Source organism: Centruroides vittatus, unplaced genomic scaffold (assembly GCF_030686945.1).
Source record: "Centruroides vittatus isolate TY-2023 unplaced genomic scaffold, ASM3068694v2 contig_240, whole genome shotgun sequence".
Taxonomy (NCBI): domain Eukaryota; kingdom Metazoa; phylum Arthropoda; class Arachnida; order Scorpiones; family Buthidae; genus Centruroides; species Centruroides vittatus.
The window spans coordinates 1-20,104 of record NW_027121511.1 but is presented as its reverse complement, the minus strand read 5'-3'; the positions used below and the strand labels follow the sequence as shown (position 1 = coordinate 20,104).

Genomic DNA, 20,104 nt, shown 5'->3' with positions numbered 1-20,104 from the left:
TTTATTGTTTTTTGTTCAATTTATTTCTTACTTACATATATACCTCTCTAAATATTTTTATTGTAATATATTATTTCGGTGGTAATATCATAATTATACCATTAATTTGTTACTCTCCGGTAATGCGCCAAGCGGGGCCGGACATGTACTACGTATGTTAATAAAAATGAATAAATGAATGAATGTAGTCCCTGTGCCACATAACCAGGCAAACCGATCACCCGAGAAACTGCAACTTTTCGCAGCTAATGGGACCACAATAAATACGTATGGCCAAAAGCTGTTTAAATTAGATCTAGGTCTCCAGAGAGTTTTTCACTGGCCTTTCATCCTCGCAGCAGTCTCTCAATCTATTATTGGAGCTGATTTTTTGCGCCACTTTGGATTATTGGTAGACATCTGCCGCAGCTGCCTTGTCGATCCACTGACATAGATGAATTCAAGAGAAGAGATTACAATTGGCCCCCAACCGCCATTAGATCAGTCGGAGAAAATACGCAATTTCATCAGATCTTGGCAGAGTTTCCCAATCTGACAAAAGTTTCCATGACACCCCATCCTGTCCAACACCATATCAAAACCAAGGGACCACCAGTTTTTTCCAGGCCTCGACGTTTACCGCCTGACAAGTTGAAAGCAGCGAAGCAAGAGTTCGAGTTTCTAGTCGCACGAGGCATATGCCGCCCTTCAAAAAGTAGTTGGGCTAGTCCATTGCACATGGTGCTGAAGAGCAATGGAAACTGGCACCCATGTGGTGACTTTCGTAGGCTAAACGCAGCTACCATTCCAGACCAATATCCCGTGCCGCATATTCAGGACTGTGTACAAATGTTAAAAGAAAAGCAGATATACTCCACCTTAGACCTAGCAAAGGTGTATCACCAGATTCCTGTAAAAGCAGAAGACGTTCCGAAGACTGCAGTTACTACACCATTTGGATTGTTTAAATACCTTTTTATGCCTTTTGGTCTCTCCAACCCAGCTGCTACTTTCCAGCGCTTCATGAATCAGGTGCTGCAGGGATTAGAGTTTTGCGTCCCATACTTTGATGACGTACTCATAGCTTCAGCTGATGTAGCAGAACACTTACAACAACTCTGTATGGTATTCGAGCGTTTCACTCGATACGGTGTGAAGCTAAATGCCTCAAAATGCATTTTAGGCAAACCATCTATTCCTTTCTTGGGCCATTTAATATCCCCAGCAGGCATCACACCATTACCAAGCAAAGTAGCGGCAATAAAGGACTACCCTAAACCTACAATCAGAGAGCTCCGTCGTTTTTTAGCAATGGTCAACTTTTATAAAAGGTTTATTCCCCATGCAGCTCACACACAGGCAAGGTTACACGCCTACCTAAAAGGGACGACTAAGGAAGATAAACGAAGCATTAAGCTGTCACAAGCAGAGACAGAGGCGTTTGAGAAGTGCAAGGCTGACTTAGCAGAAGCTGCCACACTGGCTCATCCGTCGCTCAAAGCACCACTGGCAATTGTCGGCGACGCATCTGACACAGCAATGGAAGCTGCACTACAACAACAGGTGTCAAACCACTGGCAGCCGTTAGCATTTTTTAGTAGGAAGTTCTCGCCAGCACGGCAAAAGTACAGTGCCTATGATCGGTTGGTTGGTTAAAGCCCATTGGCACAAGGGCCACACAGGCCAAGCTGCGCCACAACATACGGTATATATATGTACATAAATAACAATAAAAATGAACAAAACAAAAAACAAAAAACCAATAACAAAAATATACAACAGTTAAACTGTGTACAACAACAACATGTACATGGACATAAACAAATAAACAATTAAATTTCTTTATAAATATTTGTAACTTTTAGAAAGTTCAATAATTTATCAACATTTGGCCTCTGGCCCAAAATCTCTTTAAAACTTGCATTTCCAAAATGCTGCCTACGAATCCGTTCAGAGGCGATGCAATTGCTCAGTATGTGCTTAACACTTACATTACAGTTGCAATACTGACATACAGGCTGGTCATTACCCTTCAAAAGGTATTGATGAGTCAGTCAAGTATGTCCAATTCTCAAACGAGTAAGAATGACCTCAGATTTCCTGTCATAAGGTTTCTTCTGTGTCCAATTTTCTATCACAGGTTTGATCTCGTGTAGTTTATTGTGGACTTGTGCGTTCCACACATTTTGCCATCTCTCCTCTAGTCGTTTTTTAACAACTAGCTTCAAGTCGCCTCCTTCAATATGCATTGTATGCTCAGAAGGACTTGCTGACTTTGCAGCTGCGTCAGCTTCTTCATTCCCTCTAATACCTACATGGCCTGGGACCCAACAAAATTTTATAGAGAAATTCCTCGCAAAAAGATGGCAAATCAGCTTACGAATTTTAATCACTATGGAGTGAAAACTAGGTTCATACGAGATCAAAGCCTGAAGTGCACTAACTGAGTCAGTGTAAATCACGCAGCAACGATGACCTTTCCTATTTATATACTTTAGGGCTAAATGAATAGCCTGCAACTCCGCAGTAAAAATGGAAGACTTCGGTGCTATTTGCTCTGCCACAATTTCATCCTGGCAAACAAAGGCTAAGCCAACATAGTCATCCGATTTAGATCCATCTGTGTATATAGGAATTAAATTCCTGTCACGATGTTGAATTTCTGCGAAGTGCTGTCTATAAACGTAGTCTGGGGTGGTTTCTTTTAGAAACTGCTTTAAGCTTAAATCAACGTTTATCACAGGAATTGACCAAGGTGATATATTATCGACCTCGACCTGCGAAATGTTGCTTGTGTCCAGGTCAATCGTGCTGCTTACATTCTCCATTCTTATGTCAAATGTAGGGACACTACTTGGGCGAGCTGCAAATAATCTCCTCAGCTGACTATCTGAACAATCAGCTAATAGTTTATTTTGAGATCTCTGTTTAATGTAATAAAAAAGAGACAACTGTTCTCTCCTAAGAGATAGTGGAGGCTCATGAGCATCCACATACAAACTTTGTACAGGAGAAGTTCGAAATGCACCAGTGCACAAACGCAATGCTTGATGGTGGATTGGATCCAGCATCCGAAGAGTAGATTCACGTGTAGAGCCATACACAACGCACCCATAGTCCAGCTTGGAGCAAACAAGGGCCCTATAAATCCTGAGCATAGAACATTTGTCTGCTCCCCAGGATGAGCAGCACAATACCTTTAACAGGTTTAAAGCTTTTAAACATCTACTCTTCAAATTGCGCAAGTGTGGTAAGAACGTCAATTTATGGTCAAACACGACACCCAAAAATTTTGCTTCGTTGACCATTGGGATTTTAACCCCATTTAGGTGAATTTCAGGGTCCAGGTGCAAACCACGCCTTCGTCAAAAGTAAATGCACAAGGTCTTCTCTGCATTAAAAGTAAAACCATTGATCTTGGACCAACTGTCTATGCGATTTAGGGAGGTTTGCAGTTGTCTTTCAATAAAACTCATGTTAGTAGACTGACAGGAGATCTGAAAGTCATCCACATACAGAGAGTGTTTCACACTGGGAGGAAGACAGTTAGTTATACTGTTAATTTTTATTAGGAACAGAGTTACACTCAAAATAGAACCTTGAGGGACACCCTCTTCTTGTGTGAAAGGCCTAGACAAAGTGTTGCCCATCCTGACTTGGAATCTTCGATTCTGTAGGAAGTTTTTTATAAAAATTGGCAAATTACCCCGCAATCCGAATTTGTGCAGATCACGGAGTATCCCGTATCGCCAACAGCGATCGTAGGCCTTCTCTATATCGAAAAACACAGACACTAAGTGCTGTCGTCTAATAAACGCTTCGCGTATAGATGTTTCAAGGTTTACTAAATTGTCTGTGGTACTTCTGTTCCTACGAAATCCACTCTGATGTGGTGAAAAGTAGTTCTTTTCCTCTAGGAAGAACATCAGGCGTCTGTTTACCATTCTCTCGAAAAGTTTGCAGAGACAACTAGTCAGAGAAATTGGTCTATAATTAGAGGGATTCTTGCAGTCTTTACCTGGCTTCGGAATGGGAATTATGATAGATAGCCTCCAAGAGTCTGGAAAAGTATGTTCTGTCCATATTCTGTTGAACAGATTCAGAAGGTTACTAAGGGAATTGTCTGACAGATTTTTAATCATGCTGTAATGGATTTTATCCGGACCTACAGCAGTATTCCCCGAGCGAGAGATTGCTGTACATAGTTCTATTCTGCTGAATGGCACATTATATTCCTCATTAGATGGAGAGTGGAAGTTTAGATATTGTTTTTCACTTTGGACTTTATAAGCCTGGAAATTTGTTGTATACATAATATTGCTGGATGAAGACGAAAATGTTTCACCCAACAAATCAGCAATACCTTTTATGTCACTGATTATTGTGCCATTATTTTCCAGCATGGACAGAGAGTGAGAAGCATATTTCCCATTAATTTTATGGATTTTATCCCAGACTGCTTTTGAGCTGGTGGAAGATGTTATGCTAGAAACATACTTCCTCCAGGAATCCCTTTGGCTTTGCCTCCTTATTTTTCTGGCATTTGCCTTTGCTTTTTTAAAAGCTATCAAATTCTCAGCAGTGGGGTATCTTCTGAAAATCCCCCATGCTTTCTTTTGTTTTTTAAATGCTGCCTCACAATTCTGATCCCACCATGGTTTCGGATGTTTTGGATATCTGGTTGACGTTTTCCCCATTGTTTTTTCGGCTGCCTGAATAATACTGAAAGTGACAACTTCTACTGCATCATTGATATCGGCAGTATTGACCATTTCCTCAGTGATGTTAGCCAAAGAGGAAAATGCAGGCCAATCTGCCGTTTCAAATTTCCAGCGTGGTGGACGGGCTGTTTCACAGCTTCCTCTGCCTCTATATTTTAAAAATATTGGAAAGTGGTCACTGGAAAGTGGATTAGATCCAACCTCCCATGTAAACGCTGAAAACAGATTTGGACTAGCTAATGTCAAATCAATGGCAGTAAATGTTCTTGTTGGGGCGTGGAAGTATGTCACTTCTCCAGTATTAAATAAATACAGTTGGTGATTACCTATGAATCTTTCAATGGCTCTGCCTCGACAATTGATGTCGTGACTGCCCCACATTGGATTGTGGCCATTGAAATCACCAAGTAGAATAAACGGAGTTGGCAGTTGTTCAACCAAGTCATCCAATTCATCCTCATTGACTCTGACATCTGGTGGCAAGTATATGGAACAAACTGTGACAGTTACTCCAATTGAAATTCTGACTGCCACAGCTTGCAGCTCTGTTCTTATTTGTACCGGTAAGGAAGGAATGCAGTTTGAAACCAGTACAGCCACACCTCCACTGGCGCAAGTGTGGCTATCATCATCCTTACGGTAAAGATCAAATCCTTTTAAAGAAATTTTTTCTCCAGGTTTTAAATGTGTTTCCTGGAGTGCCACGCAGAGAGATGTGGTAGATGATGTCAAATGTTTAACGTCAGAAAAGTTGTTGCGGAAACCACGACAGTTCCATTGGATTATTTTATAATCCATTATGTGGTTGAGGCAGCATTCTTTGTAAAAGTATCCCTCTTTAGTTTTACAGCCGATTTGCCTTTTGGAGGCGAGTTTGGTGGTGTAACCACCTTATTAGTCTCCTCATCTGAGAAGTCAGAGAACTCACTCATAGACTGAGTCTCTGATCTTTTAGATTTAGAGAGGGCTGATTTTAATTTTTGTTTGTTCAGTGGGTTCTTATTAGCTTTTTTAGAACCCACATTTCTGGTTACTATCCCTGCTTTAGGTAGGGGTGTTTTTTTCTTTATATTCTCCTTTACTTCTGTATCTGTAGATTGAGTTAACAAGCATCTAGCATGGCGAGTGAAAGATTCATTTGGTGAAACGGAAATTTCTGTCTGAACCGCACATGTCTTTGTGGACTTCAAAACAGAAGCAAATGTCTTTTGTTGTAATGATGCACTTTGAGTGACCATGCGCCGAGCCTCTGGGTAAGGTATGTTGTTAACTGTTTTTAGGCGTTGAATTTCTTTTTCTCTTTGCCATGCAGGGCATTTCCGAGAATAGGCTGGATGGGCATCCTGGCAGTTCACACAGTGTGGAGTACTTTTACATTCAGTACTGTTGTGGCCTTCAGTTCCACACTGTGCACATAAGCTTTTGCCTCGGCAGGAGGTCTGGGAATGTCCAAATCGCTGGCATTTGAAACAACGCAGCGGATTTGGAACGTATGGTCGAACTGGGCATCGAAGATATCCCGCAGTAACAAATGATGGCAATGTTGGCTTTCCGAAAGTGAGAATCAGATGTTTAGTCGGTATCAGCTTGCCATCACGACGAATGGAGATGCGTCGAACGGCAGTGACACCTTGATCTGCAAGACCGATCTGGATGTCTGCTTCATCTTCAGACATCAGATCGACCTCAGATATCACACCACGTGATGAGTTCAAACTTGTGTGTGGTGTGATGGTGACTGTTATGTCTCCTAGAGATGTCATTTTCAACAGCTTTGCTGACTGTTGAGAGGAGGCTGCTTCTATCAGTAGGTCCCCTGACCTCAATTTTTGTATTTTCTTTAAATGTCCAATAGTTGATTGAAACAACTTTTGAATTAAAAAAGGGGAACATTTAGACATGGGTTTTTCAGTAGTACTATGTACTATGAGATAAATTGGTTGGTTGGAGGAACTGACCTCCTTTGGTGTTGATGTGTCAGTGCTTGTAGTTCTTGTACTTGTACTTTTGGGTTTTAATGAATCCATGTTTGAAAAATAACTATTCAGCTCCTAGTGACCCCACCCACCATGGGGTCCAACAAGGGGATGCCGTCACATGGGAGACTCCCATAGACCGTCACACCAGGGTTTCCCAGGAGCTATACCCTCACAATGCAGTCAGGAAGAGCAAATCTTGTCTGACGTGTCCGCCCGGTCTGCATCGATCGGTTGACTCCAAGCCGAGGTCAACAATGACTCAACGACCAGCCGATTGACTCAAACGGAGCCTGATTTGAGCCTCCCGTTTATCCGAAGCAGGGGCCAAAGCAGTGTGTTGGGGACGTTATGTTGCCCCTCAACTACCAGGATCCCCTTTTCCGGCATACGGGTCACCACGCACGGCAAACACGTGGGTGGGCGTTCAGATCCCAGGGATGGTAAAGAAGAGATACTAAACCATCTCTGGGAGGTCCCCTCACCACGGACAGGAACCCACATCGAGGGGGCAATATTACCAGGAAAAGAAGACATTTTCTCTATACCACTGAAGTCTTGCAAACACGAAGACGATAAATCAAAGAGGTACCTAAATTAGATGATTAAGAAAACGAAGTGTTTACAGAATGAGCAAACCGTGTCAGTAGTGATGTCACTCTAACCACAGTAAAGTTCTGAGGATAGAAAAGAGAATCTCTTCGTAAGCTGCTAAAATCCAGCAGTTGAAATAAGGCGAAAACATTGCACGCAAAATACCTCCGAAGTAAAGTAACGAAGTCTATACACACAGAAGATGTCACATATGATGACGGTAGGTCAAGTGTAGTTGAGGAAGTCACGTCTAGTGCCACGAGGAATCGCAGCCACACCGAAGTCCAACCGTCATGTTGAGGCGATTACATTGCACAAATTCCACTCTAAGTATATTATACACATATGATATCACAATCAATGAAAGTGGTTCAGGTTTAATATTCTCAGAAGTACATGTGTCCAGAACAGACAAGTATTTTCAGCCAAACACAAAGTCCACGGTTTGACCAAAAGAATCATGTCCGACACCACAAGTCCTGTGAATAGTTGGGACTGTGGCCAATTCAACGAATGATGAATTAAATAATACAACAAAGAAATAGACAATTAGGAAGACTCAGGAGATAGGTGTGACTATAAAATATTTTTCAAATAGTTGGTAGAGTAAATCATGAGTGTCCTTATCCATAGTTAGGTCTTGTATTTCACAGGGCCAAGAACGGTTTTTGTAGATGAGAAGAGCACGTAAATAGTGTCTTTCACAATCAGTCATAGGACACTCAAAAATATAATGTAAACTACCGTCAATAACGTTACAAACGGGACAGAGGCTATTAGTGTGTGATGTGAAACGAGTAAGATAAGAATTGAAACGACCATGTCCGGTATAAAATTGTACAGAGTGGTGAGTAACAGCGATCCAGGTGTTGTGCAAACATTTTTTGATGTCAGGAAAGAATTGTCTAGTTATTGATGTATTTAAATTCCAATCTGTTTGCCAATCCTCGATCATTTGATTCCATAAGACGGCTTTCAGCACTTTTGTGGAGACCTTATTATAACTGATAATTATATTCTGATCCTCAGCAGCCATCTTGGCAACTTCATCTGCCCGATCATTGCCCCAGTTGTTACAGTGAGAATGAGTCCATTGAAAGTAATATTCGTTATCTGTATCCACTAATAGTTGTTGTATATTGAATACTAAAGGATGATCAGACTTTCTCCTAATCGCAGAGAGAGATGAGAGTGAATCAGTAATAATCGCAATTTTAGTATTATTGGCTAGGTAAAGTCAAATAAAAGTTGGTTAGGTAAAGTCAAGGAATTTAAAACAAAAATTTGAGTAGGAACTCTGTTTATTATTTATTCACAATGTTTAATGATATTACTGACATTGAAGTTGAGCTTTGATGTGATTGTCATTATTTTAGGCCAGAGATTGCATTTGATGCAATGTACTGAATTGTAGAATGCAACAGCTTCTGCATATGTTGCACTCTGCACAGTTCTGCATGTGGTTCTATATATGTTACATTATGATGTCATTTAAAACTGTCAAGTTATGGACATTTTCATTATAGACATTGGTTTTGAGGTGACTCTACAGCCAATTTTTTTTTTTTTTTTTCAATTTTTGCAAAAAACAAAAACATTAAAATTTTTCATTTTCACCTTATCTCAGTTATTTATTATTATTATTTTTTTTATCTTACTTCATGTGTTTTTTCTTGTGCAATGCCATATTTTGTCCCGTTGGAAAATTATAGGACTAAAATTTTTTTGCAAAATCTTTCCATTCCTTGAATAGTACCTGTACAAATATTACTGCCATTCTTCTTATTAGTTACAGCTACAGAGAGCTCTAAATAGAGAAACTTTAATTATAACCATCCTGTTCATTCAAAATTAGGTTTTAAAGTATTAACATTTACATATTTTTACAAAAGAATTAGTTTGTTAAAATACTGTATAATTATTTATTTAATAACTTGTATAAAAAAATGATCATAATTCAGTTTTTTCAAAATGCATTACATATATACAAGTTCTATTCTAAATTTTCATTTAATTTTATGTATAAAAATTATATATTATAAATGTATTTAGGATAGTAAAACTTTTATTTTGTTAAAATGTTATTATTTTAAAATTAAAAGTTTTAATTGAATATTTAATAAATGTTTAAATAATTCCATAATAGCAGCCATCAACAAAAAAATCATATACAAATGTAATAAATGCAACAAACAATTTTTATATGCTTCGACATTGAGGAGACACATGTTGACTCAAAAAAGAAAAAAAGTGTAAAATGTCATATGTGCAAAAAAACGTATCAAAAGCAAAGCTGGGCTACGCAGACATATGAAAGTCCACAAAAATCAGGTATTTAAATGTCTTGTTATAGATTATATTACAGTATGTTATGACAATTTGAAATTATGAAAATGAGTCGTGTTGTTTTCGATATTAACTAAAAGATGTTTTTTCTTTGAAGTATTACGTTTTAAAAATTTTATAAAATATTATCTGATGTAATCAATAGAACATATGATGCTAATCAGTGCAGTAATTAATGATTAATTAACTAAATGTAATTTTTTTAAAAAAATTCAAACATAAACTCTGATTTATTATCAGTTACAAAATAAAGTTATTATATAAAATATTTATACAAAAATTGAAATCCAATCGAAATCAAAGTAAAACTGAAGAAATGCTCATAAAACAAAAGAGTTTCTTCTTTTATTTACACGATACAAAATTTCAAATATATAATTATCCGACTTGTTCTGATTATGCAAGTAATTTAATCTTAAGAAATTCACTTTTCAATTTATAATGCCAAGATGTGCTGTAATAGATAATACATTGGAGTAAACAAGTAAATATATATATAACAAACATTAAAACAAGACACAATTTATTAGTCTTATGGTAAATGTTATTCCAAGACTCTTATAAATTGGTGTATTCTTGTCATCCATTGCAATAAACACAAATCGAACGAGATTGATAAGTGATTAGAATGACTTCTCTCGAATTTAGTTTTATAAGAAAGAGAGATTAAATTTATTACTGTAAACTTTGAACAAAATATATTTACAGTCATCTATAAAATGAAATCACAGAAGTAACTTTAAAAATCTGTTTTAAAATAGTTTTATATTTTTATATAATCAAAACTTATATAAAATAAAAATTTCGTTTAAAAAATTATTTCGAAATTAAACTTTTTTAATTAAATATTTAAAAAATTTTGAGATAATTCTTAATTAGATTTCATCGGGAGACCTGACTGAAAAAATCAATGATCATCAATGTGGCATATGCTGCAAAGACTTTTAAAAGTCTATTTTTGCAAATAAAGAATATAATCAAAATTTATATAAAATGAAAATTTCGTTTAAAACGTTATTATTTTAAAATTAAAAGTTTTAATTGAATATTTAATAAATGTTTAAATAATTCCATAATTAGCGATCATCAAGACATGAAAAATGCCATAAATGTCATAAATGCCAGAAAATCTTTCAATTTCCATCAACATTAAAAAGACATATGTTATCAAACAAAACAAAACGATCTTTTAAATGTGAAATTTGTAGGAAGGCATTTAAACGTAACACAAATCTAAAAGCTCATATGAAAACCCATCGAAATGCAAAAACTCAGGTATTTAAATTTCTTACTGTAATATAATTTATAACATGTTATGACAAAGAGTTTCTTCTTTTATTTACACGATAAAAAATTTCAAATATATAATTATCCGACTTGTTCTGATTATGCAAGTAATTTAATCTTAAGAAATTCACTTTTCAATTTATAATGCCAAGATGTGCTGTAATAGATAATACATTGGAGTAAACAAGTAAATATAGGTATAACAAACATTAAAACAAGACACAATTTATTAGTCTTATGGTTAATGTTATTCCAAGACTCTTATAAATTGATGTATTCTTGTCATCCATTGCAATAAACACAAATCGAACGAGATTGATAAGTGATTAGAATGACTTCTCTCGAATTTAGTTTTATAAGAAAGAGAGATTAAATTTATTACTGTAAACTTTGAACAAAATATATTTACAGTCATCTATAAAATGAATTCACAGTCTGAAATCACAGAAGTAACTTTAAAAATCTGTTTTAAAATAGTTTTATATTTTTATATAATCAAAACTTATATAAAATAAAAATTTCGTTTAAAAAATTATTTCAAAATTAAACTTTTTTAATTAAATATTTAAAAAATTTTGAGATAATTCTTAATTAGATTTCATCGGAAGACCTGACTGAAAAAATCAATGATCATCAATGTGGCATATGCCGCAAAGACTTTTAAAAGTCTATTTTTGCAAATAAAGAATATAATCAAAATTTATATAAAATGAAAATTTCGTTTAAAACGTTATTATTTTAAAATTAAAAGTTTTAATTGAATATTTAATAAATGTTTAAATAATTCCATAATTAGCGATCATCAAGACATGAAAAATGCCATAAATGTCATAAATGCCAGAAAATCTTTCAATTTCCATCAACATTAAAAAGACATATGTTATCAAACAAAACAAAACGATCTTTTAAATGTGAAATTTGTAGGAAGGCATTTAAACGTAACACAAATCTAAAAGCTCATATGAAAACCCATCGAAATGCAAAAACTCAGGTATTTAAATTTCTTACTGTAATATAATTTATAACATGTTATGACAAAGAGTTTCTTCTTTTATTTACACGATAAAAAATTTCAAATATATAATTATCCGACTTGTTCTGATTATGCAAGTAATTTAATCTTAAGAAATTCACTTTTCAATTTATAATGCCAAGATGTGCTGTAATAGATAATACATTGGAGTAAACAAGTAAATATAGGTATAACAAACATTAAAACAAGACACAATTTATTAGTCTTATGGTTAATGTTATTCCAAGACTCTTATAAATTGATGTATTCTTGTCATCCATTGCAATAAACACAAATCGAACGAGATTGATAAGTGATTAGAATGACTTCTCTCGAATTTAGTTTTATAAGAAAGAGAGATTAAATTTATTACTGTAAACTTTGAACAAAATATATTTACAGTCATCTATAAAATGAATTCACAGTCTGAAATCACAGAAGTAACTTTAAAAATCTGTTTTAAAATAGTTTTATATTTTTATATAATCAAAACTTATATAAAATAAAAATTTCGTTTAAAAAATTATTTCAAAATTAAACTTTTTTAATTAAATATTTAAAAAATTTTGAGATAATTCTTAATTAGATTTCATCGGGTTGGTTGGTTGGTTGGTTGGTTAAAGTTTATTGGCACAAGGGCCACATAGCCAAGCTGCGCCACAACTTATGGTATATATATGTACATAAATAACAATAAAAATGAACAAAACGGTTGGTTGGTAATAGTTTTTTGGCACAAAGGCAACACAGGCCAAGCTGCGCCACAACACATGGTGTAAATAAATACATAAATAAATAACAAAATTAAATATAATAAAATAGAACAAAATAAAACAACAGATAAAAACAATAAACATAGAACCGATAACAAAAATAAATAACAATTAAAATGTATATAGTAACAAGGTGTAAATATAAAATAAACAAACAACTAAATCTGTTTATAAATATTTGTAACTTTTAGAAAGTTCAGTAATTTATCAACATTTGGCCTCTGGCCCAAAATCTCTTTAAAACTTGCATTTCCAAAATGCTGCCTACGAATCCTTTCAGAGGCAGTGCAATTGCTCAGTATGTGCTTAACACTTACATTACAGTTGCAATACTGACATACAGGCTGGTCATCACCCTTCAAAAGGTATTGATGAGTCAGTCAAGTATGTCCAATTCTCAAACGAGTAAGAATGACCTCAGATCTCCTGTCATAAGGTTTCTTCTGTGTCCAATTTTCTATCACAGGTTTGATCTCGTGTAGTTTATTGTGGACTTGTGCGTTCCACACATTTTGCCATCTCTCCTCTAGTCGTTTTTTAACAACTAGCTTCAAGTCACCTCCTTCAATATGCATTGTATGCTGAGAAGGACTTGCTGACTTTGCAGCTGCGTCAGCTTCTTCATTCCCTCTTATACCTACATGGCCTGGGACCCAACAAAATTTTATAGAGAAATTCCTCGCAAAAAGATGGCAAATCAGCTTACGAATTTTAATCACTATGGAGTGAAAACTAGGTTCATACGAGATCAAAGCCTGAAGTGCACTAACTGAGTCAGTGTAAATCACGCAGCAACGATGACCTTTCCTATTTATATACTTTAGGGCTAAATAAATAGCCTGCAACTCCGCAGTAAAAATGGAAGAATTCGGTGCTATTTGTTCTGCCACGATTTCATCCTGGCAAACAAAGGCTAAGCCAACATAGTCATCCGATTTAGATCCATCGGTGTATATAGGAATTAAATTCCTGTCACGATGTTGAATTTCTGCGAAGTGCTGTCTATAAACGTAGTCTGGGGTGGTTTCTTTTAGAAACTGCTTTAAGCTTAAATCAACGTTTATCACAGGAATTGACCAAGGTGATATATTATCGACCTCGACCTGCGAAATGTTGCTTGTGTCCAGGTCAATCGTGCTGCTTACATTCTCCATTCTTATGTCAAATGTAGGGACACTACTTGGGCGAGCTGCAAATAATCTCCTCAGCTGACTATCTGAACAATCAGCTAAAAGTTTATTTTGAGATCTCTGTTTAATGTAATAAAAAAGAGACAACTGTTCTCTCCTAAGAGATAGTGGAGGCTCATGAGCATCCACATACAAACTTTGTACAGGAGAAGTTCGAAATGCACCAGTGCACAAACGCAATGCTTGATGGTGGATTGGATCCAGCATCCGAAGAGTAGATTCTCGTGTAGAGCCATACACAACGCATCCATAGTCCAGCTTAGAGCGAACAAGGGCCCTATAAATCCTGAGCATAGAACATTTGTCTGCTCCCCAGGATGAGCAGCACAATACCTTTAACAGGTTTAAAGCTTTTAAACATCTACTCTTCAAATTGCGCAAGTGTGGTAAGAACGTCAATTTATGGTCAAACACGACACCCAAAAATTTTGCTTCGTTGACCATTGGGATTTTAACCCCATTTAGGTGAATTTCAGGGTCCAGGTGCAAACCACGCCTTCGGCAAAAGTGGATGCACGAGGTCTTCTCTACGTTAAAACTGAAACCATTGGTCTTGGACCAATTGTCTATTCGATTTAAGGAGGTTTGCAGTTGTCTCTCAATAAAACCCATGTTACTAGACTGACAGGAAATCTGAAAGTCATCCACATACAGAGAGTGTTTCACACTGGGAGGGAGACAGTTAGTTATACTGTTAATTTTTATTAGGAACAGAGTTACACTCAAAATAGAACCTTGAGGGACACCCTCTTCTTGTGTGAAAGGCCTAGACAAAGTGTTGCCCATCCTGACTTGGAATCTTCGATTCTGTAAGAAGTTTTTTATAAAAATTGGCAAATTACCCCGCAATCCAAATTTGTGCAGATCACGGAGTATCCCGTATCGCCAGCAGCGATCATAGGCCTTCTCTATATCAAAAAACACAGACACTAAGTGCTGTCGTCTTACAAACGCTTCGCGTATAGATGTTTCAAGGTTTACTAGATTGTCTGTGGTACTTCTGTTCCTACGAAATCCACTCTGATGTGGTGAAAAGTAGTTCTTTTCCTCTAGGAGGAACATCAGGCGTCTGTTTACCATTCTCTCGAAAAGTTTGCAGAGACAACTAGTCAGAGAAATTGGTCTATAATTAGAGGGATTCTTGCAGTCTTTACCTGGCTTGGGAATGGGAATTATGATAGATAGCCTCCAAGAGTCAGGAAAAGTATGTTCTGTCCATATTCTGTTGAACAGATTCAGAAGGTTACTAAGGGAATTGTCTGACAGATTTTTAATCATGCTGTAATGGATTTTATCCGGCCCTACAGCAGTATTCCCCGAGCGAGAGATTGCTGTACATAGTTCTATTCTGCTGAATGGCACATTATATTCCTCATTAGATGGAGAGTGAAAGTTTAGATATTGTTTTTCAGTTTGGACTTTATAAGCCTGAAAATCCTTTGTATACATAATATTGCTGGATGAAGACGAAAATGTTTCACCCAACAAATCAGCAATACCTTTTATGTCACTGATTATTGTGCCATTATTTTCCAGCATGGACAGAGAGTGAGAAGCATATTTCCCATTAATTTTATGGATTTTATCCCAGACTGCTTTTGAGCTGGTGGAAGATGTTATGCTAGAAACATACTTCCTCCAGGAATCCCTTTGGCTTTGCCTCCTTATTTTTCTGGCATTTGCCTTTGCTTTTTTAAAAGCTATCAAATTCTCAGCAGTGGGGTATCTTCTGAAAATCCCCCATGCTTTCTTTTGTTTTTTAAATGCTGCCTCGCAATTCTGATCCCACCATGGTTTCGGATGTTTTGGATATCTGGTTGACGTTTTCCCCATTGTTTTTTCGGCTGCCTGAATAATACTGGAAGTGACAACTTCTACTGCATCATTGATATCGGCAGTATTGACCATTTCCTCAGTGATGTTAGCCAAAGAGGAAAATGCAGGCCAATCTGCCGTTTCAAGTTTCCAGCGTGGTGGACGGGCTGTTTCACAGCTTTCTCTGCCTTGGTATTTTAGAAATATTGGGAAGTGGTCACTGGAAAGTGGATTAGATCCAACCTCCCATATAAACGCTGAAAACAGATTTGGGGTTGCTAATGATAGATCAATGGCAGTGAATGTTCTTGTTGGGGCGTGGAAGTATGTCACTTCTCCAGTATTAAATAAATATAGTTGGTGATTACCTATGAATCTTTCAATGGCTCTGCCTCGACGGTTGATATCGTGACTGCCCCACATTGGATTGTGACCATTGAAATCACCAAGTAAAAGGAAAGGAGTTGGCAGCTGTTCAACCAATGCATCCAATTCATCGTCATTGACTCTGACATCTGGTGGCAAGTATATGGAACAAACTGTGACAGTGACGCCCATAGATATTCTGACTGCCACAGCTTGCAGCTCTGTTGTTATTTGTACCGGAAAAGACGGGATGCGGTTTGAAACCAGTACAGCCACACCTCCACTGGCGCGAGTGTGGCTGTCGTCATCTTTACGGTAAAGATTGAATCCTTTTAAAGAGATTCTTTCTCCAGGTTTTAGATGTGTTTCCTGGAGTGCCACGCAGAGAGATGAGGTAGAGTATGTCAGGTGTTTAACGTCAGAGAAGTTGTTGCGGAAACCACGACAGTTCCATTGGATTATTTTATAATCCATTATGTGTTTGAGGTAGCATTCTTTGCGAGGGTATCCCTCTTTAATTTAACAGGGGGTCTCTCTTTTGGAGGTGACTTTGGTTTTGTAACCTCCGAATTAGTCTCTTCATCAGAAAAGTCAGAGAACTCACTCATAGACTGAGTCTCCGACTTTTTAGCTGATTTAGAGAGGGCAACTTTTACTTTTTGCTTGTTAAGTGGGTTTTTATTAGCCTTTTTTGAACCCACATTTCTTGTTATTACCCCTGTTTTAGGTAGGGGTGTCTTGGTCTTCTTGCTCTCCTTTTCTGGTGTTTGGGTAGATGGCAGTATTAAACATTTCGCATGGCGAGTAAAGGATTCACTTGGAGAGACAGAGATATCTGTTTGAACTGCACAAGTGTTTGTGGATTTCAAGACAGCAGCATAGGTCTTCTGCTTCAGTGGTGCACTTGAAGTGACCATGCGACGTGCCTCTGGGTAGGGTAAGTTGTTTACTGTTTTTACACGCTGTATTTCTTTTTCTCTCTGCCATGAAGGGCATTTCCGAGAGTATGCAGGATGGGCATCTTTGCAGTTCACACAGCATGGGGTACTTTTACATTCGGTACTCTCGTGACCTTCAGTCCCACACTGTGCACATACGCTTTTCCCGCGACAGGATGTTTGTGAGTGTCCAAACCGCTGGCATTTGAAACAACGCAGCGGGTTTGGGATATATGGACGAACTGAGCAACGTAGGTATCCTGCTGTAATTGAGGATGGCAATGTTGGCTTGTTGAAAGTAAGTATCAGGTGTTTGGTTGGTATCAACTTGCCATCTCGACGAATGGAAATGCGCCGAACAGCAACGACACCTTGATCTGAAAGACCGATCTGAATGTCTGATTCATCTTCAGACATCAGATCAATTTCAGATATCACACCACGTGATGAGTTTAGGCTTCCGTGTGGTGTGACAGTGACTTCCATTTCTCCCAGAGTCTTTGTTTGCAGAAGTTTTGCCGATTGTTGTGGGGAAGCTGTTTCCACCAGTAAATCTCCCGATCTTAATTTTTGTATTTTTTTCAATTGTCCAATAGTTGATTCAAACAATTTTTGAATCAAGAATGGAGATGCTTTAGATAGAGGTTTTTCTCCAGTCGCATGCACTATTAAGTAAGCAGTGTGGCTGGAGGTCTGGTCTTTGGTCACTTGTTTTGTGGTTTTATGATCCATATTTAAGAATATATATTCAGCTCCTAGTGACCCCACCCACCATGGGGCCCAACAAGGGGATGCCGTCACATGAGAAGATCCCATAGACCGTCACACCAGGGTTTCCCAGGAGCTATACCCTCACAATGCAGTCAAGTAGAGCACACCTTGTCTGACGCGTCTGCCCGGTCTGCATCGATCGGTTGACTCCAGGCCGAGGTCAACAATGACTCAACGACCAGCCGATTGACTCAAACGGAGCCTGATTTGAGCCTCCCGTTTATCCGAAGCAGGGGCCAAAGCAGTGTGTTGGGGACGTTATGTTGCCCCTCAACTACCAGGATCCCCCTTTCCGGCATACGGGACACCACGCACAACAAACACGTGGGTGGGCGTTCAGCTGAAAAAATCAATGATCATCAATGTGGCATATGCCGCAAAGACTTTAAAAGTCTATTTTTGCAAATAAAGAATATAATCAAAATTTATATAAAATGAAAATTTCGTTTAAAACGTTATTATTTTAAAATTAAAAGTTTTAATTGAATATTTAATAAATGTTTAAATAATTCCATAATTAGCGATCATCAAGACATGAAAAATGCCATAAATGTCATAAATGCCAGAAAATCTTTCAATTTCCATCAACATTAAAAAGACATATGTTATCAAACAAAACAAAACGATCTTTTAAATGTGAAATTTGTAGGAAGGCATTTAAATGCAACACAAATCTAAAAGCTCATATGAAAACCCATCGAAATGCAAAAACTCAGGTATTTAAATTTCTTACTGTAATATAATTTATAACATGTTATGACAAAGAGTTTCTTCTTTTATTTACACGATAAAAAATTTCAAATATATAATTATCCGACTTGTTCTGATTATGCAAGTAATTTAATCTTAAGAAATTCACTTTTCAATTTATAATGCCAAGATGTGCTGTAATAGATAATACATTGGAGTAAACAAGTAAATATAGGTATAACAAACATTAAAACAAGACACAATTTATTAGTCTTATGGTTAATGTTATTCCAAGACTCTTATAAATTGATGTATTCTTGTCATCCATTGCAATAAACACAAATCGAACGAGATTGATAAGTGATTAGAATGACTTCTCTCGAATTTAGTTTTATAAGAAAGAGAGATTAAATTTATTACTGTAAACTTTGAACAAAATATATTTACAGTCATCTATAAAATGAATTCACAGTCTGAAATCACAGAAGTAACTTTAAAAATCTGTTTTAAAATAGTTTTATATTTTTATATAATCAAAACTTATATAAAATAAAAATTTCGTTTAAAAAATTATTTCAAAATTAAACTTTTTTAATTAAATATTTAAAAAATTTTGAGATAATTCTTAATTAGATTTCATCGGAAGACCTGACTGAAAAAATCAATGATCATCAATGTGGCATATGCCGCAAAGACTTTTAAAAGTCTATTTTTGCAAATAAAGAATATAATCAAAATTTATATAAAATGAAAATTTCGTTTAAAACGTTATTATTTTAAAATTAAAAGTTTTAATTGAATATTTAATAAATGTTTAAATAATTCCATAATTAGCGATCATCAAGACATGAAAAATGCCATAAATGTCATAAATGCCAGAAAATCTTTCAATTTCCATCAACATTAAAAAGACATATGTTATCAAACAAAACAAAACGATCTTTTAAATGTGAAATTTGTAGGAAGGCATTTAAATGCAACACAAATCTAAAAGCTCATATGAAAACCCATCGAAATGCAAAAACTCAGGTATTTAAATTTCTTACTGTAATATAATTTATAACATGTTATGACAAAGAGTTTCTTCTTTTATTTACACGATAAAAAATTTCAAATATATAATTATCCGACTTGTTCTGATTATGCAAGTAATTTAATCTTAAGAAATTCACTTTTCAATTTATAATGCCAAGATGTGCTGTAATAGATAATACATTGGAGTAAACAAGTAAATATAGGTATAACAAACATTAAAACAAGACACAATTTATTAGTCTTATGGTTAATGTTATTCCAAGACTCTTATAAATTGATGTATTCTTGTCATCCATTGCAATAAACACAAATCGAACGAGATTGATAAGTGATTAGAATGACTTCTCTCGAATTTAGTTTTATAAGAAAGAGAGATTAAATTTATTACTGTAAACTTTGAACAAAATATATTTACAGTCATCTATAAAATGAATTCACAGTCTGAAATCACAGAAGTAACTTTAAAAATCTGTTTTAAAATAGTTTTATATTTTTATATAATCAAAACTTATATAAAATAAAAATTTCGTTTAAAAAATTATTTCAAAATTAAACTTTTTTAATTAAATATTTAAAAAATTTTGAGATAATTCTTAATTAGATTTCATCGG

General features: G+C 35.9%; 2 protein-coding genes across 2 annotated transcripts; both read right to left on the bottom strand.

Annotated features, from left to right (window-relative positions):
- Positions 1-5,497: 5,497 nt before the first annotated feature.
- Positions 5,498-6,727, bottom strand: LOC136971237 (uncharacterized). Its single transcript, XM_067265706.1, has one exon. The coding sequence runs from the start codon at positions 6,725-6,727 to the stop codon at positions 5,498-5,500; it is 1,230 nt and encodes a 409-aa protein (XP_067121807.1).
- A 9,653-nt stretch (positions 6,728-16,380) lies between these two features.
- Positions 16,381-17,729, bottom strand: LOC136971243 (uncharacterized). The gene has a single exon (XM_067265711.1). It carries the CDS (start codon positions 17,727-17,729, stop codon positions 16,533-16,535), a length of 1,197 nt encoding a protein of 398 aa, XP_067121812.1. The 3' UTR covers positions 16,381-16,532.
- Between the last annotated feature and the right edge of the window lie 2,375 nt (positions 17,730-20,104).

What these genes read in the sequence shown, in the direction of transcription:
- LOC136971237 (XM_067265706.1), bottom strand. Translation starts at nt 6,727, where the DNA reads ATGGATTCATTAAAACCCAAAAGTACAAGTACAAGAACTACAAGCACT.
- LOC136971243 (XM_067265711.1), bottom strand. Translation starts at nt 17,729, where the DNA reads ATGGATCATAAAACCACAAAACAAGTGACCAAAGACCAGACCTCCAGC.